This window comes from Mustela nivalis (assembly GCF_964662115.1).
Source record: "Mustela nivalis genome assembly, chromosome: 3".
NCBI lineage: Eukaryota > Metazoa > Chordata > Mammalia > Carnivora > Mustelidae > Mustela > Mustela nivalis.
The window spans coordinates 72,383,947-72,406,759 of NC_139022.1; the positions used below are offsets into that span (position 1 = coordinate 72,383,947).

At 38.1% G+C, this 22,813-nt stretch overlaps 1 protein-coding gene across 4 annotated transcripts in view; it reads left to right on the top strand.

Moving 5' to 3' along the window:
- The first annotated feature begins 1,163 nt into the window (after window positions 1-1,163).
- The window catches only part of EDIL3 (EGF like repeats and discoidin domains 3), a 416,104-nt gene continuing 394,454 nt past the window's right edge, over window positions 1,164-22,813 (top strand). For 2 of the 4 annotated variants that reach the window (XR_014310084.1, XM_082724687.1), the window contains exon 1: window positions 1,164-1,776. Coding sequence is in view for 2 of the 4 variants with exons in the window: in XM_082724687.1 (XP_082580813.1) it covers window positions 1,710-1,776 (67 nt within the window). In the remaining 2 variants the exon portion in view is untranslated. The remainder of the gene's footprint in view (window positions 1,777-22,813) is intronic. The other 2 variants (XR_014310085.1, XM_082724686.1) reach the window with 1 other exon arrangement.

Consider the following 22,813-nt stretch of genomic DNA (forward strand, 5'->3'; position numbering starts at 1 on the left):
TGTGCCAGTGGTACAGTATCTTAACTCCTCCATGGCAACACGCAATATTACTTTTAATCCGCCTTATGTCCTTGATCTCACTTCAAATAAAAGTTTAAAGGACTCAAGGAGGTAAAGGAGATGAAGTTGCATGACTAATTGTCCTGTCTCTTTCTGAGTACCCTCTCCTTTCAAATACTTGCTTTCAAGAATGTGTCCTACAATTTTTTTCCCCCCTGTGGTTCTCTCTCTCTCTACTACCTTCTCTAGAAGAAGAAGAAAGAGCCCGGTTTCATTTTGGTACCTGCAACTGACGGAATCAAACCCATGTACATTAAGCAATCATTCTAACGTAAAAACAGAGGAGAAAGCACTATTTCAAGCTATGGTCTGTATTCTGCAGTCTCTCCCACTGCAAGAGAAACCATTTATACTGGGTTTTGGTGGATAGCAGAAAAATTGGACCCACCTTAGTGATACTTCAAGAATCTGTCCTTGCCTTCTCTTTTCTTGCACAGTGCCCAGATTCTCCCCATTACTTCTCATCTGAAACGTGTGCTGCTTAACAAGACACGTGTCTTGTACTCGCTTGCCCCAGGCCTTCACCTTTTGGCCCCTATGAACAGATAAACTCAGGACCCTCTCTTCCAGCCCTAGAGCTAATAACTAAAGTGCAGACAGAACAGCAGAGCAGCCTCGTCTTAGCTGATTAGAGTGTGGCTGTTGACGAGTTTGCATTTCCTGAGAATCGGAGCAATTCACTTTGCAGGGTTCCATTTCTCGCGCAGCTTCGTGTCCCAAGAGTCACTTTTCAAAATCGCTTTTAACTTATTTTGTTGGCTATACGGAGAACTTCGGGGGCATCCTTAACGTGGGACTTCGGGGGCATCCTTAACGCGGTTAATTGTAAAGGCACTGCTGGAACCAAGAGAATCTCAGACGCCAAGGTGCTTCCCTTAACCCTAGAGCCTCCGGCGTGTGCGGAGGAGGTACAGGCAATGTAGGAACTTTAGAGGTGGTGGCAGGTGCCAGGGTGTGGCTGCAGTTGTCTCCCTTTTCTCTTCCAGCAGAAGGAGCCACGAGAGAGAGAGAGAGAGAGAGAGAGAGAGGAAGAGTGAGGGAAGAGGGAGGAAAGAGGGGGAAGACTGGGGGAGGGAATAAGGGGGAGGGCGAGGAGGGGGGAGCGGGTGGCCACCGGGGGAGCGCGCCTGCGAAGCTCAGGCTCGCACGCACGCCGCCTCTGTTTGTACACAGTGCGCACCCGGCCGCCGGCTCGCTCCCCGCTAGCTCACGCTTCATTGTTCTCCCAAGTCAGAAGCCCCGCAGCTGCGGCGGCGAGAGCGGAGCAAGCCGAGCGCACCGTCTGCGGGTCCACAGGCGCGGGTGACCCGAAGCCGCCGCGGGAGCCCGCGCCCCGCCCCGCCCCGCCCGCCGCGCCTCAGCCGGGACCCACCCGCCGCGGAGGCTGAGCCCGGCGGCGGCTCCTCAGAGCTCGCCCACCTTCTTGCCGCCCGAGCGCTGGCAAAAGGGGAAGAAAGATTCCTCTCTTTGGCCACCACTCTTCCTCGGGTCCTCCAAGAATTTGTTTAAGGTAGTGCTGCGGCCCGAAGACATCTTTTTGAATTCTCGGGCAGGGGCGGGGTCTGCCGCTGCCCTGCGGTGCCACCTCAGCGACGCTGCCCTCTGGAACGACCCCTGACCAGCCGGGGTCACGTTCGGGAGACAGAACCATGAAGCGCTCGGCGGCCGCTTGGCTCTTGATCGGGCTCAGCCTCGGTGTCCCCCAGTTCTGCAAAGGTGAGGGCGACGGGGCCCGGGCCGCTAGGTGCGGGACAGGCTGGAGTCCCCTGGGAAATGCCGCGCAGGGGGCTGGAGGCGGTCCCCGGGGCGCACCTGGGGCGGTGAGCGCCGCGGGCGGTACGGAGGAGGCGATGCGCCCCGCTTGCCTCGGAAAAGTGCTCGCAAAGTCAGAGCGGAGTGCGTGGGGCTGAGCGGGGAAGAGGGTGAGGGGTACTGGGGTGAGATCGAGGAAAGACGGGGACCGAGGGCGGTGGGGGGAGGGAACGGCGCTCTGGGGAAGCAGAGGTTCCTCGGCTCCCTCGGCCAGCCGGTCACTGCTCGAACCCCCCCTGGGCAATGCCGGTGATGCTAGCTACGGGCCACGGGCGGGGCTTCCGCGGGGGCCCGAGCTGGGAATTAAGCTTGCGGGCGTCATCTGCTTAAAACGCGAAGAGGCTGGAGAGCCGCATGGTCGTCTGTCCCCCGGGTACGGCTCTCCGCTGTGGGCCGGGGCTGAGCGGTTTACAAATCCAAACCTGGCCCAGGGAGTTCTGGAGGTGGGCGAGGTGGAGACGGGTCTGACGAGTCCGTTCGGCGTTCTGCTGCCTTCCCCGGCAGGACTCGCTGCGTCGATTACAGAAAAACCCTAGGAACCCGCCTCTCCTCTAACCCCAGGGGCTCGGAGCTTGGCTCAGCACTCCCTCCGGGTGCAACCCTAACTCTGGGTAGTAGAGAATCTTGCAGTGGGAGACATCCTCGCTCCCCCGCCCAAGAGCAGAAAAGTTGTAAGAGCTGGTCTGGTTGTGTTTTCCGTGACTTGTGTGAAAGAAGCCAGCCTACAAAAAAATAAAATAAAATAAAATAAAATAATAATAATAATAAAAAAAAAATGCAGGGCTTCAGGGAGTCTCCTGCGGAGTTGTATAGACGAATTTCTGTTTTTTTGCGGAGGGTGGCTTGTCAATACGAGCCCTTGTCCCGGCCACGTCACTGAGCCGGTCGGGGCTGAAGTTGGCGCTGATAAAGGGCAGGAGGAGCGACAGGGGGCCCAGGGGAGACCGCGCAAGAGGGACTTGAGCCCCTTCTGCGCTCACGGATAAGGACAGCCGCTTCTAAGGGGTCCGAGGGTAATAGAACCCTTAGCAGGCTGCTTCAAGTGGAGAACTGAGTGCACTACAGGGTTTTAAATGTGCCTCTTAAAAAGGATAGTTGAATTAAAAAGCGTTGACTCGAATCCATTTGAAATTCACACCGCATGAGTATTCTACACCATCCATGCCTGCATCCATCCATTTATTTGTTTCATGGGAAAACCGTGAGCTCTTGGGCAACTGTTTGCCCAAGAAGCTTGGTGTTCCTGGATGCCCTCACTGCCCTGCCAGTAGCGATCCATGGCGGTGCTCCGCCTCGGCCTCCCCGTCTCCCCCAGACTGTGGCTATTTTCCCCAGCGTGTAGGCGTGTGTGTAGGTGTGTGCCTTGCCAGCGTTTACAAAGTGCCCTTCTAGTTATCAGGCAGAGGCAGTCACTCCACTGAAGGTTAAGGAATGGTAATGGCTTTGTAGTTGCTCGGCTGAGTTCCCTAGCGATATGGAAAAGACAGGGCTCCCACCACTCTTATTTTTCCTTTCTCCTGTTTCCCGTCTGGATTCCTTCAGCCCTTCGTGCCTTAGCAGGAAGGGGAAGGGGAGAACTGCAGGCACTCCCTTCTCCTCCTCCCTTCCCCGCCTCCGTTCCCACCCCAAACACGAAAACACACATTCACCCACTCACACGCACCTACACCGTGCCACCGCAGCCACCATCTGTCCCCGAGCTGAGGTGGAGTGCGGCGGGGGTGGAGGAGGAGATAACGTGTCTAGCGTGTGTGGCCGCGCTCTCCGCGCTAGGTCTGGTTGCGGGAACCCTGGGGTGCGGTGAGTCTTGGCTCACTGCAGCCGGTAGCTCTGCCTCCTAAAGATACCCACGCCTAGGGCACAGCTTACTCCGCCAGACGAACCACGGTGTTGCCGGGGCTCTCCATTCCCTCTCCCAAACAATAATCGGGCAGCGGCATACTCCATATTCTCCATATTCAAAAGGATTGCTCCTTTTTTTTTTTTTTTTTTTTTTCCCCAGCCAGCCTGTGATTAGAGGGAAAGAGGGATTTAAGAAAGAAACGGATCATTTTCCATGAGCCCTTTCTGTTAAACTTGCACCTTTCTAATTTATTCTCCTTCAGCCCTGCAGAAGGCAGAGTGCAGCTTGTGTGACAGCTCCAAACAATTAAACTTTGAGTAAACTTACTGAAGCCAGTGTTAACACTGAGAATTTCCCTTGGCATTCCCCTGCCCCAGACATCGTTTATCTGATGTAGCCTTTTAGAAATTGGTGTTTCCCTGTGTGGGTTGCAGTTTACGTGTATTAATGATTGGGATATGGTAATTTCTTTTATTAGCCGTTTTTATCTTAAAATTAAACCAATGGATCAGTCAGATTGAATATTTTATTAACTCTTAAATTATTCATCGCTGTGGGTTGCTCTGAAAAATCCAATAACATGCATACAGTTGCAGCAAGCACGTGACATCTTATGCAATCTGTCCCTGTGCCTGCAGTTGGTGCCTGAAGTCTTTAAGCAAATGGCACTGTCTAAAAATGTCTAGACATGCCCTAAATACTATGAATCATTGGCATTTGAATTTCCTTTTTTTAATCAATGGTGTTTTTTAGTTATTCTACGTGAGAATAAATTAGTACCTGAACAGTCTCACTCAAGATAATAACAGGATGCTTCTATAATTAGTATAGCAATATCTACAGTGAATAACAGGTTTTTGTGTTTTTAAAAATTTATTACACATTAGTGTCTTCGTTACTTAATTTACATGACCGTGAATTCTGTACTTTAAAAATAAGTGCTAATTCAGATGCCAAATGAAGCACCTAAAAATAATTTTAGGTGAACTAAAAATAATAAATTGAAGATAAAGTATGGTGCTTTGACAGTTTGACACTAATGAAAAATCTTGGCCATCCCAAACACTGTGGTGATACAGCACACTTTGCCCTCTCTGTTCCTGAAAAGGTTTTGCTTATTCTTGAACTATTTCTTTAGAACTGAAATTTATTTTGTTTTAAATATGGATATGGTTTTGGGAAAACATTTATAATAATAAAAATTATGGTTAAAAGATTGAAATGCTACATTCTTCCTTCTATGGTCTTGAAGTTACAAAGATCTTCAAAAGTAGGGAAAAGTATTTCACTTCAATACTCTAAATTAAAACTCTCTTGTATTTTTCTCAAGTATCTTAAGATCAGTGTTCATACATGTACTCAGGATCTAAGGTATTTTTTGTAAGAATTTTAATAAAGTTTGCTTTTATTGCCAGATACGTGTGATTTTTCCTTCTCACAAAATTATAGCAATGTAAAGTAAAAGGATAAAATATACAATACTACTATAAAATAGCTTAGTTACTCAAAACCATTGCAAAAGATAAGTTTGACAGTTCCTAGGGTCTAAATTAGTAGTCTGTACTCTTTTTTTTTTTTTAAAGATTTTATTTATTTATCAGAGAGAGAGAGAGGGAGAGAGAGCGAGCACAGGCAGACAGAATGGCAGGCAGAGGCAGAGGGAGAAGCAGGCTCCCTGCCGAGCAAGGAGCCTGATGTGGGACTTGATCCCAGAACGCAGGGATCATGACCTGAGCCGAAGGCAGCTGCCCAACCAACTGAGCCACCCAGGCGTACCAGTAGTCTGTACTCTTAATTTTACTGATACTAAGATAAAAATTTCAAATAGGTCATTTGTTTTCAAAACTTTTAATTTTTTTAAGGGTTTTACATAATGGGATGGAGTATATCTTATCATTTGTGCACAATTAAAAAAAAAAACAACCCTGCCTGATCTGAGAGTTTCATAAAGTGTAAGAAAATAATTCTGGTATTTGCAATATACTGAGTACACTTGCAGGTGCAATAGCTCTGAGTATGATACATGATGTAGTAGGTTCATCATATTCTTGCCAAAACAAACAAACAAAAATCCCATAAAACAATGGAGACTTTACAACTCAGTTCAAGACAGAGTAAATCATTATGAGTAGGTACTGAAAAACAAACAGCAAATTTTGTAAATACGCAATTAATGATATGACTTCTCATAGCTAATCAATTTACTTTTTACACAGTTGAGTATATTTCCTAAGTAGTTTATAAACTGATATTATTACGAAAAAAAAAATAGTAGAAAATGAAAACCAAGCCATTCCTATTATTCAATTCTCTCTCTCTCTCTCTCTTTTTTAAAGATTTTATTTATTTATTTGAACAGAGAAAGAGAAATCACAAGTAGGCAGAGAGGCAGACAGAGAGAGAGGGGGAAGCCAGCTCCTTGCTGTTCAGAGAGCCCAGTGGTTGGGGGGGTGGTGTTGGAGGCTGGATCCCAGGACCCTGAGATCATTACCTGAGCTGAAGGCAGAGGCTTAAACCACTGAGCCACCCAGCCGCTCCTATTATTCAATTCTTGTCTGTGTTGTAGGGAAGATCTCTGGCATGTTTTTTGTTTGTTTAATCATAGCACATGGTATGATTGTAATATCTTTTAGTTAATTAAAACAAACATGTGTTTATATACAAAGAGTCAAGTGATTGCCCATGTGAAGTAGAATGAGTATTGGAATTTTTCTCATGGTTATCTGATAATGTTAGAAATTAAGTACTATACATAGTTAAACTGAATAAATTACTACTTAGTTGTCACTGGAGAAACCTTTAAAAAGTCTTTGATTTGAAGAAGTTTTTGAAGGGAAAACCCAACAAGGATCAACTGTGCCCTTGCCAGCAGGTGTCAGGATTATCAATGGAGATCTTTTAAAGAAAAGTTGGAAAAAATAAAAAGTAAACTAGTAAAGGTGAATCTGCAAATCCATGGAAAGTGACTTTCTGCTCTGTATGAAACTGATGTTGTTAGTTAGTTTTCAGTGCTCCCCGGAGATGGAGAGGGACTGTGAATTGTAAGAACCTACTGCTTTTACCATAATTTTTTAACTTGGAAACAGAGTTACTCTAACTGCCACAAACAAGCACATGTCTAGGTTGAGCCATTATTTTTCAGGGGTCTCTTGAGAACCATCCAAGGAAATGCACATAGAGCTATGAGGTACTTTCTGTGAAGCAATTATTGCTGAAATGTTTAGCATACTCTTAAGCATAGACTCCATACCAACTCTTAAGTTTTATAAGTGGAAAATTCTGTTAGATTGATTTGCATGCATCAAAGTTCGATTGCACATTTGTACACATCTATAGTACTGGTGAGAGATCACTAGTTATCATTTTCTATCCACAATAGTAAAATGTATGTTTCCTGGAGCTTGCAAGTATCTAACTAGCATAAGTCATGTGGCCAAAAGAGACCAATGATACAATAAAGTTTTGTCAGTATCCATTTTAAGCAGTTATTAATCCTTATAATGGGCCTATTGCATATCAATAGCTTTTAGTAACTTGACATCATTTATTTATTTTTAATTGATCCTTAACTGATAATCATTCCTTTCAGATTAGTTCTAGCATCTGCTGATACAGCCCTTCAAACTGGGTTACAGATTCGCCACTGCACCATTTCTTACACAGTTGCTGACATCATGCCAAACAGTCTGTCTCCAGTTGCCATCCTTTCTGAGTCACTCCTCCTAAAATAAAAATTCTTTTCATTTCTCTCAATCTTCATCTTTCTCCTCTTCTCTTCCTGCCTCCCCAACATTTCTTTGCTGAATAACACCTAGGGCACCTAATCCACTATAAAATTGTGTCATCATTATGACGAGGTTGCAAATCTCCAAAACATTGTGGAATTGGCCATTTACTTTTTGTGTGTGAAGAAAAAAACTTGATAATGTGAAGCCTCTATTACTAAATCCTGAGGTTTAAAACAGAAATGGAAATAAGTTAAGATCGTAGTTATGGAGCACCTTGAGATTTTCCATCTTGATTTGATAACAGTGTCCTGCCTGAAACTATCATCTGAGCAATGATTTACATCCATCGTACCTGTAGAAAACTTTCTTGATTTGTCTGTAACACATAGCTGAGAAACTAGAAGAAAACATCAAAAACTCATGACCACCTACAGTAGATATTGCATTAATTCTTAAATCATATAGAAAAGTCCATGTCTCTTGGTTTTTAAGTTCCTGGGCTTTCTATAAACTGGATCCAGAAATGAAAGTCACCTGTGGTAATAGGTCAATCTTAATCAGGGCAAAAAAACCATAGCAGCTCTTAGACTGAAACGGGACTTAAAAATATATGCAAAAGCAGCGATCCCTTACAGTATGAAAACCAGAGACATTTATGGAGGGGGAGAGACTAAGTTTAAAGGCCAAAAGGCATTCATGTGAGAAAGAATACTATAATAATTGGTGCCAATATTGGCCTTGCATCCTAGACAAAGATTCACTACAATATGTTCAGCATTTGAGGGTACAAAGGCAGTAAAATGCATACATTATTGAAGAGATTTTGTCAAAAATGTTGAAGCTTGTAAAACCTGCTTAATGGTGGAAAAGACAGATATCCGAAGAATTTACTTGTTTAATATGCTATTTTCCCATCATTCCAGAAACTATGCTATTATATATTTTCCAGTGATTCTTTTTCCCCTAAAATAATGAATGAAAGTGTTAGGAAATACAGGACTCAATTTTGTATAAAAGAATACAGATAAGATACCCTGCAATTATTTGCTTATATTTTAGAGGAAAAATGTGTTGCTATTTTGTTCTTTAAAATATGCATTATTATAGTGATAGTAACTGTGTAGGATCTGTTCAGCAAGAGATTTAATAGTGCATGAAGCAGAATGGAGGATTTAAGTACAAGAATTGAAGTGAAGGCTTTTTCCAAGTACTAAAGTACTTTGGAATGTGATTGTTACTATGGAGAAAGAAGATTGAGTCTGTATCTTAGCTTTACTTTTTCCCTTTTCTAAAGCAGATATGGATCAGACTGATTAAGGATAATTTAATGTAGTATAACAGTCCATAAATGGGAAGGCAAGGGTTTTAATCTCATGCTAGATGACATTGTTGATTTGAAACTAATCTATCAATGAGGTTAAGCCATCATGTATTCTTTAAGGTTTATGCTTGCTGTTTGATAAAGTTTCTAATTTGGGGAGTGCAGAACAATCCTCTTGAGGCTTTTCTTGCTGTACTGAGGCCAGGATGACCATGTACATTTTACTGATGCCAAAGAGTATATGAAGACAACCATAGTAAAATGGGTTCATGACTCTTGAACAGAAAAGAGTAGAAGAGTCCAATGAGAACACTGGAGAATATTTTTATTTGAAATAAGTTGATGACTCCCTCCAGTAATGTCTGCCACCTCTAGGCATCAATCTTCATCCATGCTCATATCTTTCATGCCCTTCTCCCCTCATTTTTCTCTTCAAATACTAATTGAACTCTCACTTTGCTTTGTTTATTCATCTTTTTTCCCTTGGAAGAGTTTAATTTTGTGAACACTAACTTTTGAAATATCAGCTATGGACAAACAATAAGCAAATTACCATCCAAAATGTTTTAGTATTTATACTGCAAGTTCTTGTGTCACATTTTGGGGCTTCCTATAGAGATAGGGCTTATAAGGGTGCTAGGCAAAACAAACGATCCAACTAAACAACAACAAAACCCCAAATAGACCGTCAGTGTACATTCAAATGAATGGAGCTATGCTGCCTCATCAGTATTCCTCAAGAAGGAGCCACACATTTTAAACAGCAATTTGTCTTTTACAGAAAAAGTAAGTCAAAAGTAATTTCATGGGTGCCTGGGTGGCTCAGTGGGTTAAGGATCTGCCTTAGGCTCAGGTCATGATTCCAGGGTCCAAAGATCAAGCCCCACATGGGCTCTCTCCTCAGTGGGGAGTCTACTTCTACCTCAACCTCTTTCTCTGTCAAATAAACGAAATAAACTCTTTTTAAAAAGTTTCAGAGACTTTAAAAGCTTTGTTTCTTATTTAACTGTTTTTGTTTTGTTTTGTTTGTTTTTACAATCTGTGTTGTAGAATGAGCATACTTTGAAAATACTTACCAATGCTCCTGCAAAAGTGTTGTTAAAAATATAATATTAACATATAGGCATGATGTAAAGTGCTTCCTATGGTTGTTTTGCTTCAGTTAAAAGAAGAACTACCTCTAAGTGATAGACTTCATACTTAAATACAGGGTTCTGACTGATTTCCAACTGACTATAATTTTGACCCAGAAGCAGTACTTTTACAGGAATCAATTTGTTTTTTCCTTTCTTCTCTTTACTTGGGGACTGACACCAGTCACTTTAAGCATATTGTTAGACAAGTTAACAAGGGCATTCACTTTGATTTCTCTCAAATACAGTTAAGAGGTGTAGTATTTATTGAGTTCATGTAATGTGTTCCGCTGTTCTAAGTACCACTGTGATTCTTCTATGTCTGTGGGGCCCCAGGTACTGTTATTACTTACACATGAATAAGAAAACAGAAATAGAGGTTAAATCATTTCCCAAGATCACACAGTTACCAATTAGCTTGTTAGAATTAGAATCCAGGTTAAATCTCGAGCCTGCTTTCTTAACTATTAAAGCATGCTGTGTCAATGAGTGACACAGCCTGTGTGTCCTGGGGATAGTTTGTTAGATGATCTTATTTATGAAACACACACTTCATATCTCTTACTATTTAACTGGTAGATATTTTGGAAAGGGTAAATTTATTTCTTCTCTTGGGACAATATTTTTAAATTTTTCTAATTTTAATTTCTAATTTTCGATGGTAAAATTTCACATTCAGAAATAAAAGTTGGTGTATGCTCTCTTTGGTTAGAAAGAGTTAATGCATCACCCAAAAGAACAGCAAAGATAGGGAAAAGAAGAGGAGCAATTGGGAAATGATTCAAAACTCATTTTCCTCACAGTTTTGTCATTCAGTTTATTGCAACATGATTTTTATACTTTTTTTTTCCCCTTTGGTTTTCCAGGATTCTACTGCTCCTCTGCATTGTTTCACTGTTACTCAATATAATGTGTGAGAGCATGCTCTCTTTGTAATTTTCAGATATATAATATAGGACGAAGTGATTTTAAAGGTTAACAAGGTTTTTATTTCTGTTAGCTTAATGAAGGTATTTAATTTGCATTACATCCTACCCTCATTTAATTTTATTTCTATGTAAACCCATTAAGAAATTTTAGCCAAACAAAAGCGCCCAATGGTCTCAAACCACATAATCTAGAAAATTATATTTTCTGGTTTATATTAACAATTATTTAACCAAATGATGGTTTATTTTTTTTAACTAGTATTGGGTAATTTTCAACATTCTACAAAATTATGAAAGTTATACCATCTAATATGAGATCACCTTATTAATAACACTGTACATCCGTACAATGCTTAATACTATAAATAGACCTCTGCATTATTATATTTATTCCCCTAGAGTAATAATAATGAAACAATAGGGAAATTTTCTTAGGCATTTCCCATTTCTATTCTGTGGACCATAAGCAGAGAACGCATTCTAAATTTCTTTTATCAGTTAAGGAACCTGAGGTTCAGAAAGTCACATGGTCTGTAGTTCAAACAACCAAAGAGTTTGAACTTGACTCCACACATTGTAGTTCCAACATACTTTTTCCTCTTTTCTGCTATACCACTTTACTTGTGGTAATTATATTTATATTTTTTTCTCAGTTCTTGGACTCATAAGATGAGAAGGGGAAGTTGGTATCTGATTGCTTTTTCAAAAACTATTCCAAACTGCCTCTCATTTCCATAAGAACACTTTCTTGCCATCAGCCTGTAACACCTCCTTTCTTCTTGGAAGTCTGTTATTTACCAATCATAATGACATCCTAAACTTTTCAATGGCTTCAGAACTTTCTTCTCTCACATTTATCCACTTAAAAATCTTTCATGTGTGAGCTTGTGACCCTTTTGACATTCTGGTATTGAACTTCTTGGAAGTTCCCAACACTCATGATTCCTACCTCCATTTTTAGGAACCTATTGGTAATGCTGTTCAGTAGACCTTATCATCACATGATTTGCTCATCATCTTTCTCCCTCTCTTTGCCTTTCCTTCCCACAAACTCACTCTTGCCACTGCTCTAATTTTTAGTCCTACTTACCTCTCTTCTTTCTCAACCTAGTCTTTGTGGTTTTCCATTTTCAGGGGTTTTCAACTACTTATGAATTTCTCAGCCCAGATGCTTTATACCATTTTTGCTTCATTAGTCCCAAACTAAGGTAATTTTCAAAGTCCCATTCCTATCCCTGCAACCAAGAAAATCGGAGTGCTGTCAGAAAGGTAGTTTGGCTGCACTGGAAGTCCTGGTGGAGCTGAAAGGTTGAATTGGGGGTCCTAAAAGGAATGAGCAAGAAAGATAGAAAGTGATTTTATGAGAGGTATTATGGGGCACTGCAGAAATTATATGGAAATTATAGCTATTGATAATTGTAAATTTTGGAGCATAACCATAGGACTTATGGTGAAGGATGATAGAAGACAAGATCATTAAAAGAGCAGAGGCAAAGAATGTTGTAAAAATCATTTATTTATATGAGTATTGAAATCCTGAAAACTTAGACAAGAAGAAATGTTGGAGAGAATGACCATGAACCAGTAACAGAAATCTTCAAGGAATGAGGGCCTATAGTGCAGAGATCAGGAGATAACAACAGTAAGGGGATAGTATTGGGGAATAGAGATGTATTACATGAAATTAAAACTAGGTGGGGGTTGTTTTTTGTTTTTGAGAAGGAGAAAGAATGTCCAGGAAGTTGCTTTGAAGAGTAGGAAAGACTAATGCTGTATCTCAGGTCCAGCAGCTTTGAAAGAGAAAAGAGTATCCAGCTAAGAGGACAGTGACTCAGAGGACAGCTGATTCATTTTAGGGCAGGAAGACTGGTAGCAATTGCCTAGTCTCGAGCCTCATGCTCTTAGATAGTCCTCATCCTACAGCTTTTGACATGTTGAGCTCATTATAATAATTGATATATCTCACTAGGAGCAGTGCTTTTAAGCACATAAAATATGTTTTCATATGTAACAGCTCTTTTAAACCTCACAGCCATCTAGGGAGGTTATCATTATCCTCATTGGCAGATGAAGATATAGATGAGAAGAGGTAGGTGGTCAGTACTCAAACAAGCCTTACATCCAAATCCAGGACTCACTTCACTACAGCACAATTATAGAGAAAAGCCCAAATCCAAGGAAAGATCCTTTCTAAATTTAAAGCACATCTGTGGAGTAGGAAGATTTTGCAGTTGTGCCCTGACCTACTTCATCCTATTCAGATGGGCCTCTATGTATTTTGAGGTCAGCATAGTTTAGGTTACTGGAGATGTCTGTCTGCTTGGTGGTCTTAATCCTTGCGCAACTTGGATCATTTGTCCAAATGGTTCTAATTGGAAAACAACGTTATTACTTGGAGAATATTTCTTTTGTCTTTTAAACATACTTAAAATTGTGCAACCTTGTACAGAAAGAATTCTTTTTCCTCAAATTTGCATGTTTCAAATATTTGCAAACCATAATGTTTCTTCTTTAGTTTCTGACATGCTAAAGTTGTACATATTTCTTTCTTTAATCTGTCCTTGTAAGCCATTCTTTTCATCATTTTAGTAGTTTCATTTGGAATCTGTTCAAGTAGCCTACATATTTATTCAACAGGCTTGCCAAAACCCCAACAGAGAATTCCTGGGATATGCATTCCTAAAATAATGCCACACACGTATTAGTCTGTCTTTTTTAATTTTGCAAATACATTCTTAATTTTATTATTTTTTATTATTTATTTTCACAAATACATTCTTAATTTTAGTCTATTATTTTGCTAGTTATTTTTCTTACCAGACCACTTTTCCAAATAATACATAAGTATGCCATTATTTTTTTTCATAATTTTGTTCTGCTTTTGCCCTCACTGGAATTTTACTTTTTTTATTTCATTTTGTATTTAGTATTCTTATTACTATTATATGGTATAATCTCTGCCCATAGAATCACAGAATAACGTTACTTAATTTGCTACAAATTATTTATTATGTTCTTGCTATTTTTGTATCAGGTACATATCTGTTAAATTATAATACAAATTCCCATCCTTAACTTTTGTTTTTTTCATATTTATTTCCTTTGGGGTCTGTAAAATATTCATTATCTTCTTAAAGCTACCATCTATCTTTATTTCTGTATTTTTTCTGTTTATGTATTTATTTCTAGCTGTCTCCTTCTAAATGAAGGACACATTTTCTGCTCCCATCTCATCCCACAGTTTAAACTGCACAACTTCAGATAATCTCTCTGATCACCTTCGCCATGTTACCAATGTTCCAACACACACACATTTACACACAGTATACCCCTGTCATTCTCTATCACTAATTTTAAAAATTATAGCACTTTTCAAAAATCATAGTGATAAAATTACTTATTAGCTTATTTATTTCATTTCTTGTTCCCAAATGTATTGTAAGCTCCATGTAGGCAGGAAAAACATACTTTGTTCCCTAATGTGTATATCCAGCTCTAGACACAGTGCCTCAGATATAGTAGGCACACAGTGTTTGTTGGCTGAATTTATGCATGCATGGATGAATGAAAAACATGAGTTAAAAACAACTCTGTTGGTGTATAAATCTCTCTCTCGTTAAAAAAAAAAAAATGTGTTCCTTAGATAGACCCATTAGCTCATTTAATAAATTCTTATCTGCTTGAAGCACTGACGCATTGACCTGTGATTTATGTCACAAGTGATACACTTTGAGAAAGCAATAAATACGTTAGTAGTGGCAAACTCTGAGAGCAGACTAAATAAATGACCTACTTGTTTCCATAGCTGTCTAATTTATAAACACTTTAAGAGCAAGATTTGGGTTTTACCTTAAATTATCAAATTGCAATAAAATAGTTGTAATTGTATATGGACGATCAACAGTAAGCTTTAGTTTGTCATTTTATTACAAAGGGTTGACAAGAAAAGTATGTGCAACAAAATCAAAGCACTTGGTGGTGGTTTTAATTGTCAGGTAGAGGAGCTGCAGGTAGCGTTTTGATCTGCTAATTGTCCCAGTGCCTGGGGAATCCTTCCCCTAAGCTCCACTAGCAATAACTTTCCTTCAGCCATAACTTCTTTCCCTCCTCCTGCCATGCAGTCACACCTGCTAAACCCAGATGTACTCGGCAGAGGGGAAAAGACAGCGCCGGGGAGCTGTGTCTACCCAGGAGCCTGGAGTCTCAGAAACAGCTCAGTTTAAAGGTTTTTTTGTGTAATGACAATCTTTATGTCACCGCTAACTGCTGTTTAATCCCCTTTGGCAACTATACTTCTACCTTTCTTAAATGCCTCAATGGTTCTACAACTATTTGTGTGCTTGTGACCTCAGTAATTTTGGTTTCTACTGTGAGTCAGAAAGCTCCGAAAACGTGTCTTTCTGAAGAAGGTATAAGATGTCAAAGGAGTGTGTAGAGTAAACATTGTAAAATCTAATGCTTTGCTCTCTTTTATGTGATAAGAGAACAGTTGGCAGGTTTTTTTGATGGGCAATTAATTCCTCATCCCTACTTTAAAGTTTTAATTATTTTTGAACTTATATGTATACATATATTGAAGAAGAGCTATAATGGAATCACTTGGTCTCTTTATTTAGAGACTTAGTAATATTTTTAACCATAGTCTTATAAGTTATATATTCAACAGTTTTTATGGAGCAGAGATAGGGCAAAGAGCTGTTCTGGGTGATGGAATTACAAGAGTGAACAAAACGGAGGACAGTCCTTGCTCTCATACAGCTTAAATTCTAATGAGTCAAATGAAGGGAATCAAAGAATAAATGAAGGAGACTGTCTAGCAGGTTAAAAGTAGGTGGTAGGAATTCAGGAATGGGTTTCACTTTTATGTAGGATGCTCAGGTCAAGCCTCAATTTTCAAAAGCATTAACTGAGATGTACTACAAGCCTGTTGCCTCAAGTTTTATTTGCCTCTGTATTTACGATGCTTTATGTAACAGTTGAATTTATTTTGTAAAGTATATCCATATTTTCCTTTATGACTTCTGCTACTGGCATCATATTTAAGTGCATAAGAGTTGCCTTTGCTTCTTCTACCAAATGATGAGCTTTATGTCCCAACACAACTTACAAAAATTGTTAGAAAATGAAGCACACATTATATACTAGATTCTATGATAATTTGTGTCAGTTTAGAGACTTACTGGGCTGCTTCCCTATTAGTGGGACAGTATTTTCAATTACCAAATTAATTATGAATTATGAATTTTAGTTAGTAGTAATTGTGCATAATTAGAAATATATCAAAATATGGTTTACTAATATTTTACTTGGGATGTTGGCATTTGTTTTTATAAATGATAATTTGAGCAATTTTTATCAAGCTTGGTACTAGGGAAAGGCTATAATTGTAGAATTAATTGGGAAGTTTCTCTTCCTTGGAGCATTTTAAGTACAAGAGTTTGCTGTTTCTTAAAGTTTTCAAATAACTCGTCTACCAAGCAGTCTGATCTGTTTGTTGAATACCTTTTTTATTTTTTTAGGGGAAGGTAGGGTGGGGAAGAGGGAGAGAGAGAATCTTTTTTTTTTTTTTTAATATTATTTATTTATTTGTCAGAGAGAGAGAGAGGGAGAGAGAGCGAGCACAAGCAGACAGAATGGCAGGCAGAGGCAGAGGGAGAAACAGGCTCCCTGCCCAGCAAGGAGCCCAATGTGGGACTCGATCCCAGGGCCCTGGGATCATGACCTGAGCTGAAGGCAGCTGCTTAACCAACTGAGCCACCCAGGTGCCCCGAGAGAGAATCTTAACCAGGCTCCATGCTCAGCGAGAGCCCAATGCAGGGCTCAATCTTATAACCCTGAGATGATGACCTTAGCCAAAATCAAGAGTTGGGTACTTTAACTGACTAAGCCAGCTAGACATCCCTGTTTGTTGGGTACTTTTGTGAATACTATTTCTGGGTCTTCCATAATGAATGGAGCACTTACTTGTTATCCCTTTTCCATTTTTGACAATTTATCATTTCTGACACAATAGTACAACTTAAGAATAGTTTCTAATTTATTAGCATATATATATATAATATTAAAATGTTTGTGAAGTAATTTATGAAAAACAAAGCATAGTAATGTGTATACAATGTGATAATTACAAAGTAAAAAAAATAAACATTAAACAAAATAAATCTTCCAGGCTCAGGAGTCAGGATTTTTAACATCAACAGTTGACTAACCTTGGTTTTCAAAAAATAAATAAATAAAATGGAGCCACTAATAATAGAGCCCGACTGCTAAAGTTAATGTGAGAATGTAATACAAGTGCTTAGAACAAGGTCTTTGGTCCATGATGTCTCCATAATGATGATCATGATGACAATGACGTCAATGACGATGATGGTGTCCTACCTCCCGTTTTGTAGCACAGTGCTTGGCTCAAATTATGATGAAAAGTAATGGATAAGTGAATCTAGTGCCAATCAATTTTCTTTTTCAATTATTATTTTATGTTTTACTTTTATCAAGAAGACTTCAATCTTTGAGCTGAGATACAATTTGCAGATATACTAATATAATGTGATAAGAGAATGTAATCAGATTGGGAGTTGGAGCCTGGATAAACCATTTACTAATTCTGAAGCCTTTTACAGTTTACATCCCTAACCTATTCCTAATCTATAGGGCATGGATAAAGCAGAAGCAATCTAATAGGGTCATTGGAATGGTTGAGAGATATAACTCATATAGTATGTTTATAGATCCTGGAAGGATAAAAACTCTCAATAAATATTGGGTATTTTTTATTTTCTTAGTTGTGATTGTGGCTATTATTGTAAAGGGGACAGTTACCCTGGGCAGCCTGGGGTCTCAAAGAAGAATGGTCTAAGGAAAGGATGGGAACCTGGACCGATTTGACAAACTGGCCAGTCAACAGAGCTTAGCAATTTTTCAGTTTATGTTAAATATATTCTGGTTATGTTTCTGGTTTTAAATAATTGATTTTGGGAGCACATTACTGTTCTTAGTCTGTTATGGCTAATATAACAAAAATACCATAGACTCGGTCGATTAAAAAAAAAAACAAATTAATATCTCACAGTACTGGAGGATGGGAAGTCCAAAGGCAGTGTGTAGCAGATTCCATGTCTGGTGAGAACCTTCCTCCCAGGCCATAGGCAGCCACCTTTTCATTGTGTCCTTACATGCTCTACAGGGTCAGGGAGGGGGCTCTGAGGCTTTTTTTCAGTGAAGGCACTAATCTTATTCATGAGGTCTCTACCCTTATGCCTTAATCACCTCCAAAGGGCCCACTGCCAAATACCATCACATTGGGGATTAGATTTCAATATATGGATTTGGGGTGATATAAATAGTCTATAGTATTGTCTGCAATAGACTATCCTTCAATGTCACCTGACCCACCAGGAGGTCTTTGCTTCCTTTATATTCTTCCTACCTTGTGGCACTTACTCTCTACTATGAATATAGACTCTAGGTTGTGTCCTGATTTATAACCTATAATAGAAACTTCTAAAATATTTTAGGTTATTTTTATTTCACATTTTGCTCTAGAGGTCTCAATTGTAAATATGGTATATAAGGCAGTTGACAGCATGAAAGTTTTTTGTAATCTGCTTACTCATGACTCATGGTCTCCTTGGTCAGTACTTAGTATTCAGAAAATGCCTCACTATGTCTTGCCTTTCAGCAGTTCAAGTTTATTTTAATATTTTATGTCAAAAATGGATAAAAATTAAGTTTATGTTGGCCTAAAGGTTTTGAATAAAAGAATTCTATTTTCATTTTAAAGAATTGACTTTTACTGCTACCCCCCACTTCAGGGGAAAATAAAACTTTCCTTTAAGATATTTAGGTTAAATGTAAGATATAGCTATACAAGCATATTTTAAGAATAAAAAAAAAAAAAAGCTATGTGCTTTCCTACAGAATGAATCAGGTGGTTCAGATAAATTAAGAAATAGATGTTAGTGATTCAGGATAGAGGACTGTTAAGTCAGTTTGTACCGATATCTAAAATAACAACATTTATGACTAAGATGAGCTGATTGCCAAAGCAAGCAGGATTCCACATGAAATGTACATGGTTAAAACTTGAAATTTATTGAGGAAATACATTATGTATGGATTATTCCCAAATCAAGTCACAATTTAAAACATTCTTTTGAATATTATATGAGTGTCTTCATAAAGGAAGAATTACAATGTGCGAATTCAGGATTGTCTCCCTATTTTAAGGTCAGGTGATTAGCAATCTTAATTGTAAATACTAAGTCCCTTTTGCCATATAAATCTAACATATTTAATGGGCAAAATACCAGAGGGTGAACATCATAAATCCAGAATCTTACTTTTGTTTACATACACAATCTCACATAGGTATAACTCTTCATTTGTAGAGCAGTGTAAAGTAGGTGAGGTTTTGAAAGACTTAATCCTGTTTCTACCAAGTACTTGACTTGTGACTCTGAGCAAACTCCGATCCCTGAACCCTAGTTTACTTATGATAAAAATGAAAATGAAGCAATATACAGGAAATGATTTTGGAACTTCAAAACAGTCTTATAAATCATTTGTTTTGCTGGTAGCCAAATTCCTGTTTTGTTTTCTATACCTTTATAGAATCAGCTAGTATTGATATTCTCATTTGTTTTTCTGTGTTTTACTAAACATATCCAGATGTTATGAAAACTTTTGATTACACCTGTTTGGAAAAGGAACATACAGACATTAAGAAATGATGACAAATCTGATAGGTAGGTCATCTCTGTATTGTGAGAACTTAATTGGCGGTGATAAGATGCCAGATTAGCTCTTAAGTGTTACTATAGGCCCATTCATATCTGATGTCTCCACATGTCCGTGATTTCACCTGTCCTTCTCAACCCTAAGTTGAGACCTAGAGTGGCTGGCTTAGAAAATTCTTGTTTGTCCATGAGAATGTACGAAGTTAAGAAATTAAATCATTTTCTCACCCTCCTGAGAAAATTGCCACCTTCAAAGGAATTAGGGTCATCTTCTCTCCTATGTTCCTTCACAACCCAAATTTCGACTTCTTCTGGACCTAATGCCAGTCCACAAAAATGAAATTAATACAAATTTCCTTAAACATAGTAGCAGTGATACTATTTAAAAATATTTTAGTATTATAGAATTGATGCTAGAGAAACCTACTTTATTTTGCTTCTAAAAAAAGCTCAATTTCAAAATTATCTGTGGGTCATAACTTATCTTTGGATTAGCAGTTCCTTGATGATACCCCTCAGTGTAAGAATGAGCTTAGATTCCGGCACCAAAGTGCCATTTTGTTATTGGGATTCCCCCTCCCCAATAGATGTAAATATGTGTGTTTTTGTAAATCTGTAATTCTTTATTATATAGAACAGCTTTTAAATAAGTCAGAAGAATAAATTTATAAATGACATCTTTAGTTACTAATAGAATTCATATGGTGATTGCTTCAAAAATAAAATGCATTTGAAAGTCAGAAATAGGAAAACAAAAATATAGGCAGAATTACTGATAAAAATAATTTCTGTATATTCTTAGGGAAGTGGCATAGATCAATATGAAGTAACTTTCTTGATTACTTCTAAAGAGGTTATTTATTTTGTTTTGTGTTCCTCATAATTTAAGAGTACCTTGAAATATTTAAAATGTTATTACTGATAACAGCTGCATAGTGAAGCAATCTAGGGTTAGAGGTTTCAGGTTGCTTATTTAACTTTAATTGAGAATATGTTATAAATTAAGTCAGTTGTCTTTGGGATAATAAGAGTCATGAAAAACTCTTCCAGGATTAATTGTTTGTGAAGGCAATTACTATGAGCAAGGCCCAGAATTTAAGCCCAAGCAACTGGAGCATACAAACTTTAACTGTGAATTCTTAGGCTCATTTACATTGGTATGTCCTCCTGAAAGTAACCATTTTCATATATAACTGCATTATAGAAAAAATATTTAGATCATTTGGCAATAGAAGGAATGTAAACTATCACTCCATAACATTTAATAGGACAAAGTTATACTTAGGCTAGTGTAGACTGGACCAACAGGTTTTTTTTTTTAATTTTTGTTTTGTTTTTTGTTTGTGTGTGTGTGTGTGTGTGTGTGTGTTTAATTCAAGAAGTCATAGGAAGACATTGAGTATCAGGAAGATACAATTCAACAATTTAGAGCTTTTTCAGTTTCTTCAGTGGTTCTCTGACTCTTGCCAATGGAAATTAAAGCAAAATGAATTGATGAATAATTTGGTTGTACTCCAGGAACCTAAGCACTATTGTTTTTTTTTTTTTTTTTTGTTAGAGTAATAATAAAGGAATATAGTAAAGTAAAAAAAGATACTACTGTTATGTGCTTTTAAAGCTGATAACCCAGAAACTAAAGTGGAAATCACTTTAGAAGACCTCTTAATACATATTTATAATTAAAACTTGGTTCCTTTGACATCACCGCTCATTTGGAAAGTTGGTTTGTATGTATTCTATGTTAAGTTCATTTGTTAAGTATCTTCATAAGCTTGTTATTATAGGATACTGTTACTCAGACTGCCGCTGTGAGAGAGTGTACAGTCAACACTTGTATAACCACAATATTAATGACTATCAATTTAGGTTATTAGACTACTACATTGGAATGGTCAGTGTTGCTTCTTTTGGTTTGTGAAAATCTTTGATGTATCTGCAGTTATAAAATGATGTTATAAATTTTTAGAGACATTTTTATTGAGATGCAAGCAAACCACACAATCTTAAGTGTCTGCGTAGTTAAATGAGTTTTCAAAATTGTGTGTACCCATCTAATGGGCAATTAATGATTTAAGTAAGTAATGGTTTACCTAGGTAATGTAGGTAATGATTTACCTAAAACATGATATAGAACATTTCCACAATCCTAAATATTCTTTCATCTTGTTTCCAGTCAAAACCCATCCTTACCGCTCCTCTCTCCATCATCTATGTTTTTGATTTCTATCATTATAGATTAATTTTGTCTATTTTTGGACTTTATACCATTGTTATGATTTTTTTTGTGTGTGTGTGTGTGTACTTGAGTGTGGCATCATTCATTCAACATAATGGGTTTGATATTTATCCTTGTTATTGCACATACTGAGTCCATTTCTTTTTATTCCTGAATACTATTTCATACAGATACACCATTGTTGGATTATCTGCTTTGTAATTGGTGGAAAATTGGGTTGTTTCCAGTTTTTAGCTTTTATAATGAGTGAAGATAATCTGAAAATTCTTACAGATTTTTTTTCTAAATTGACATAATTCATTTCTCTTGAGTGAAATACCTGGGAACAGAATTGCTGAGTCATAGGTGGATACATGTTAACTTGAAAACTACTCAGCACATCTCCAAAGGGATTGTTTAATTTTATTCTCCCAGCAGCTGTTGAAAGGCTCAGTTGTTCCATATCTTCACTCCAAATCTGTCACTGTAAGTCTTTCTGACTGTAGCTATATTTTCTTTTATGAAGTGTCCAATCTTTCACAAGTGTCTCTTTTTTGCTTTTTGGGTATTTTAAGTTTGATTTATGAGGGTGCCGTATATATCCTAGATATGTGTATTTTGCCAGATGTATATTGAAAATATATATCCTAATCCATGGCTTGATACTCAGTTTCTTAATGGTGTCTGTTGTTGTAGTACTTTCTAATTTTAATGACATGAATTTTATTGGTATATTTCCTTTAGAGGGCTTTTTTTAGGTAAATGTCTTTACCTAACCCCGTGTCACAAATATATTGTCTTAGTTTTTCCTGTAGAAATCTTATATTTCTGGTTTTTACATATGAGTTTAGGATCCTTCTTGAATTATTTTTGTATGTATCATTAGGTACAAGTTGAGGTTTATTTTTTCCAGAGGGAACTTCAGTTATTTCATTTGTTGGGAAGACTGCATTCTCCATTGTAATGTCTTGTTATATCCTGATTGCCTTGGTTGTATCTATTCTATGTCTTTAATCTTTCTTAGTCTTTATACC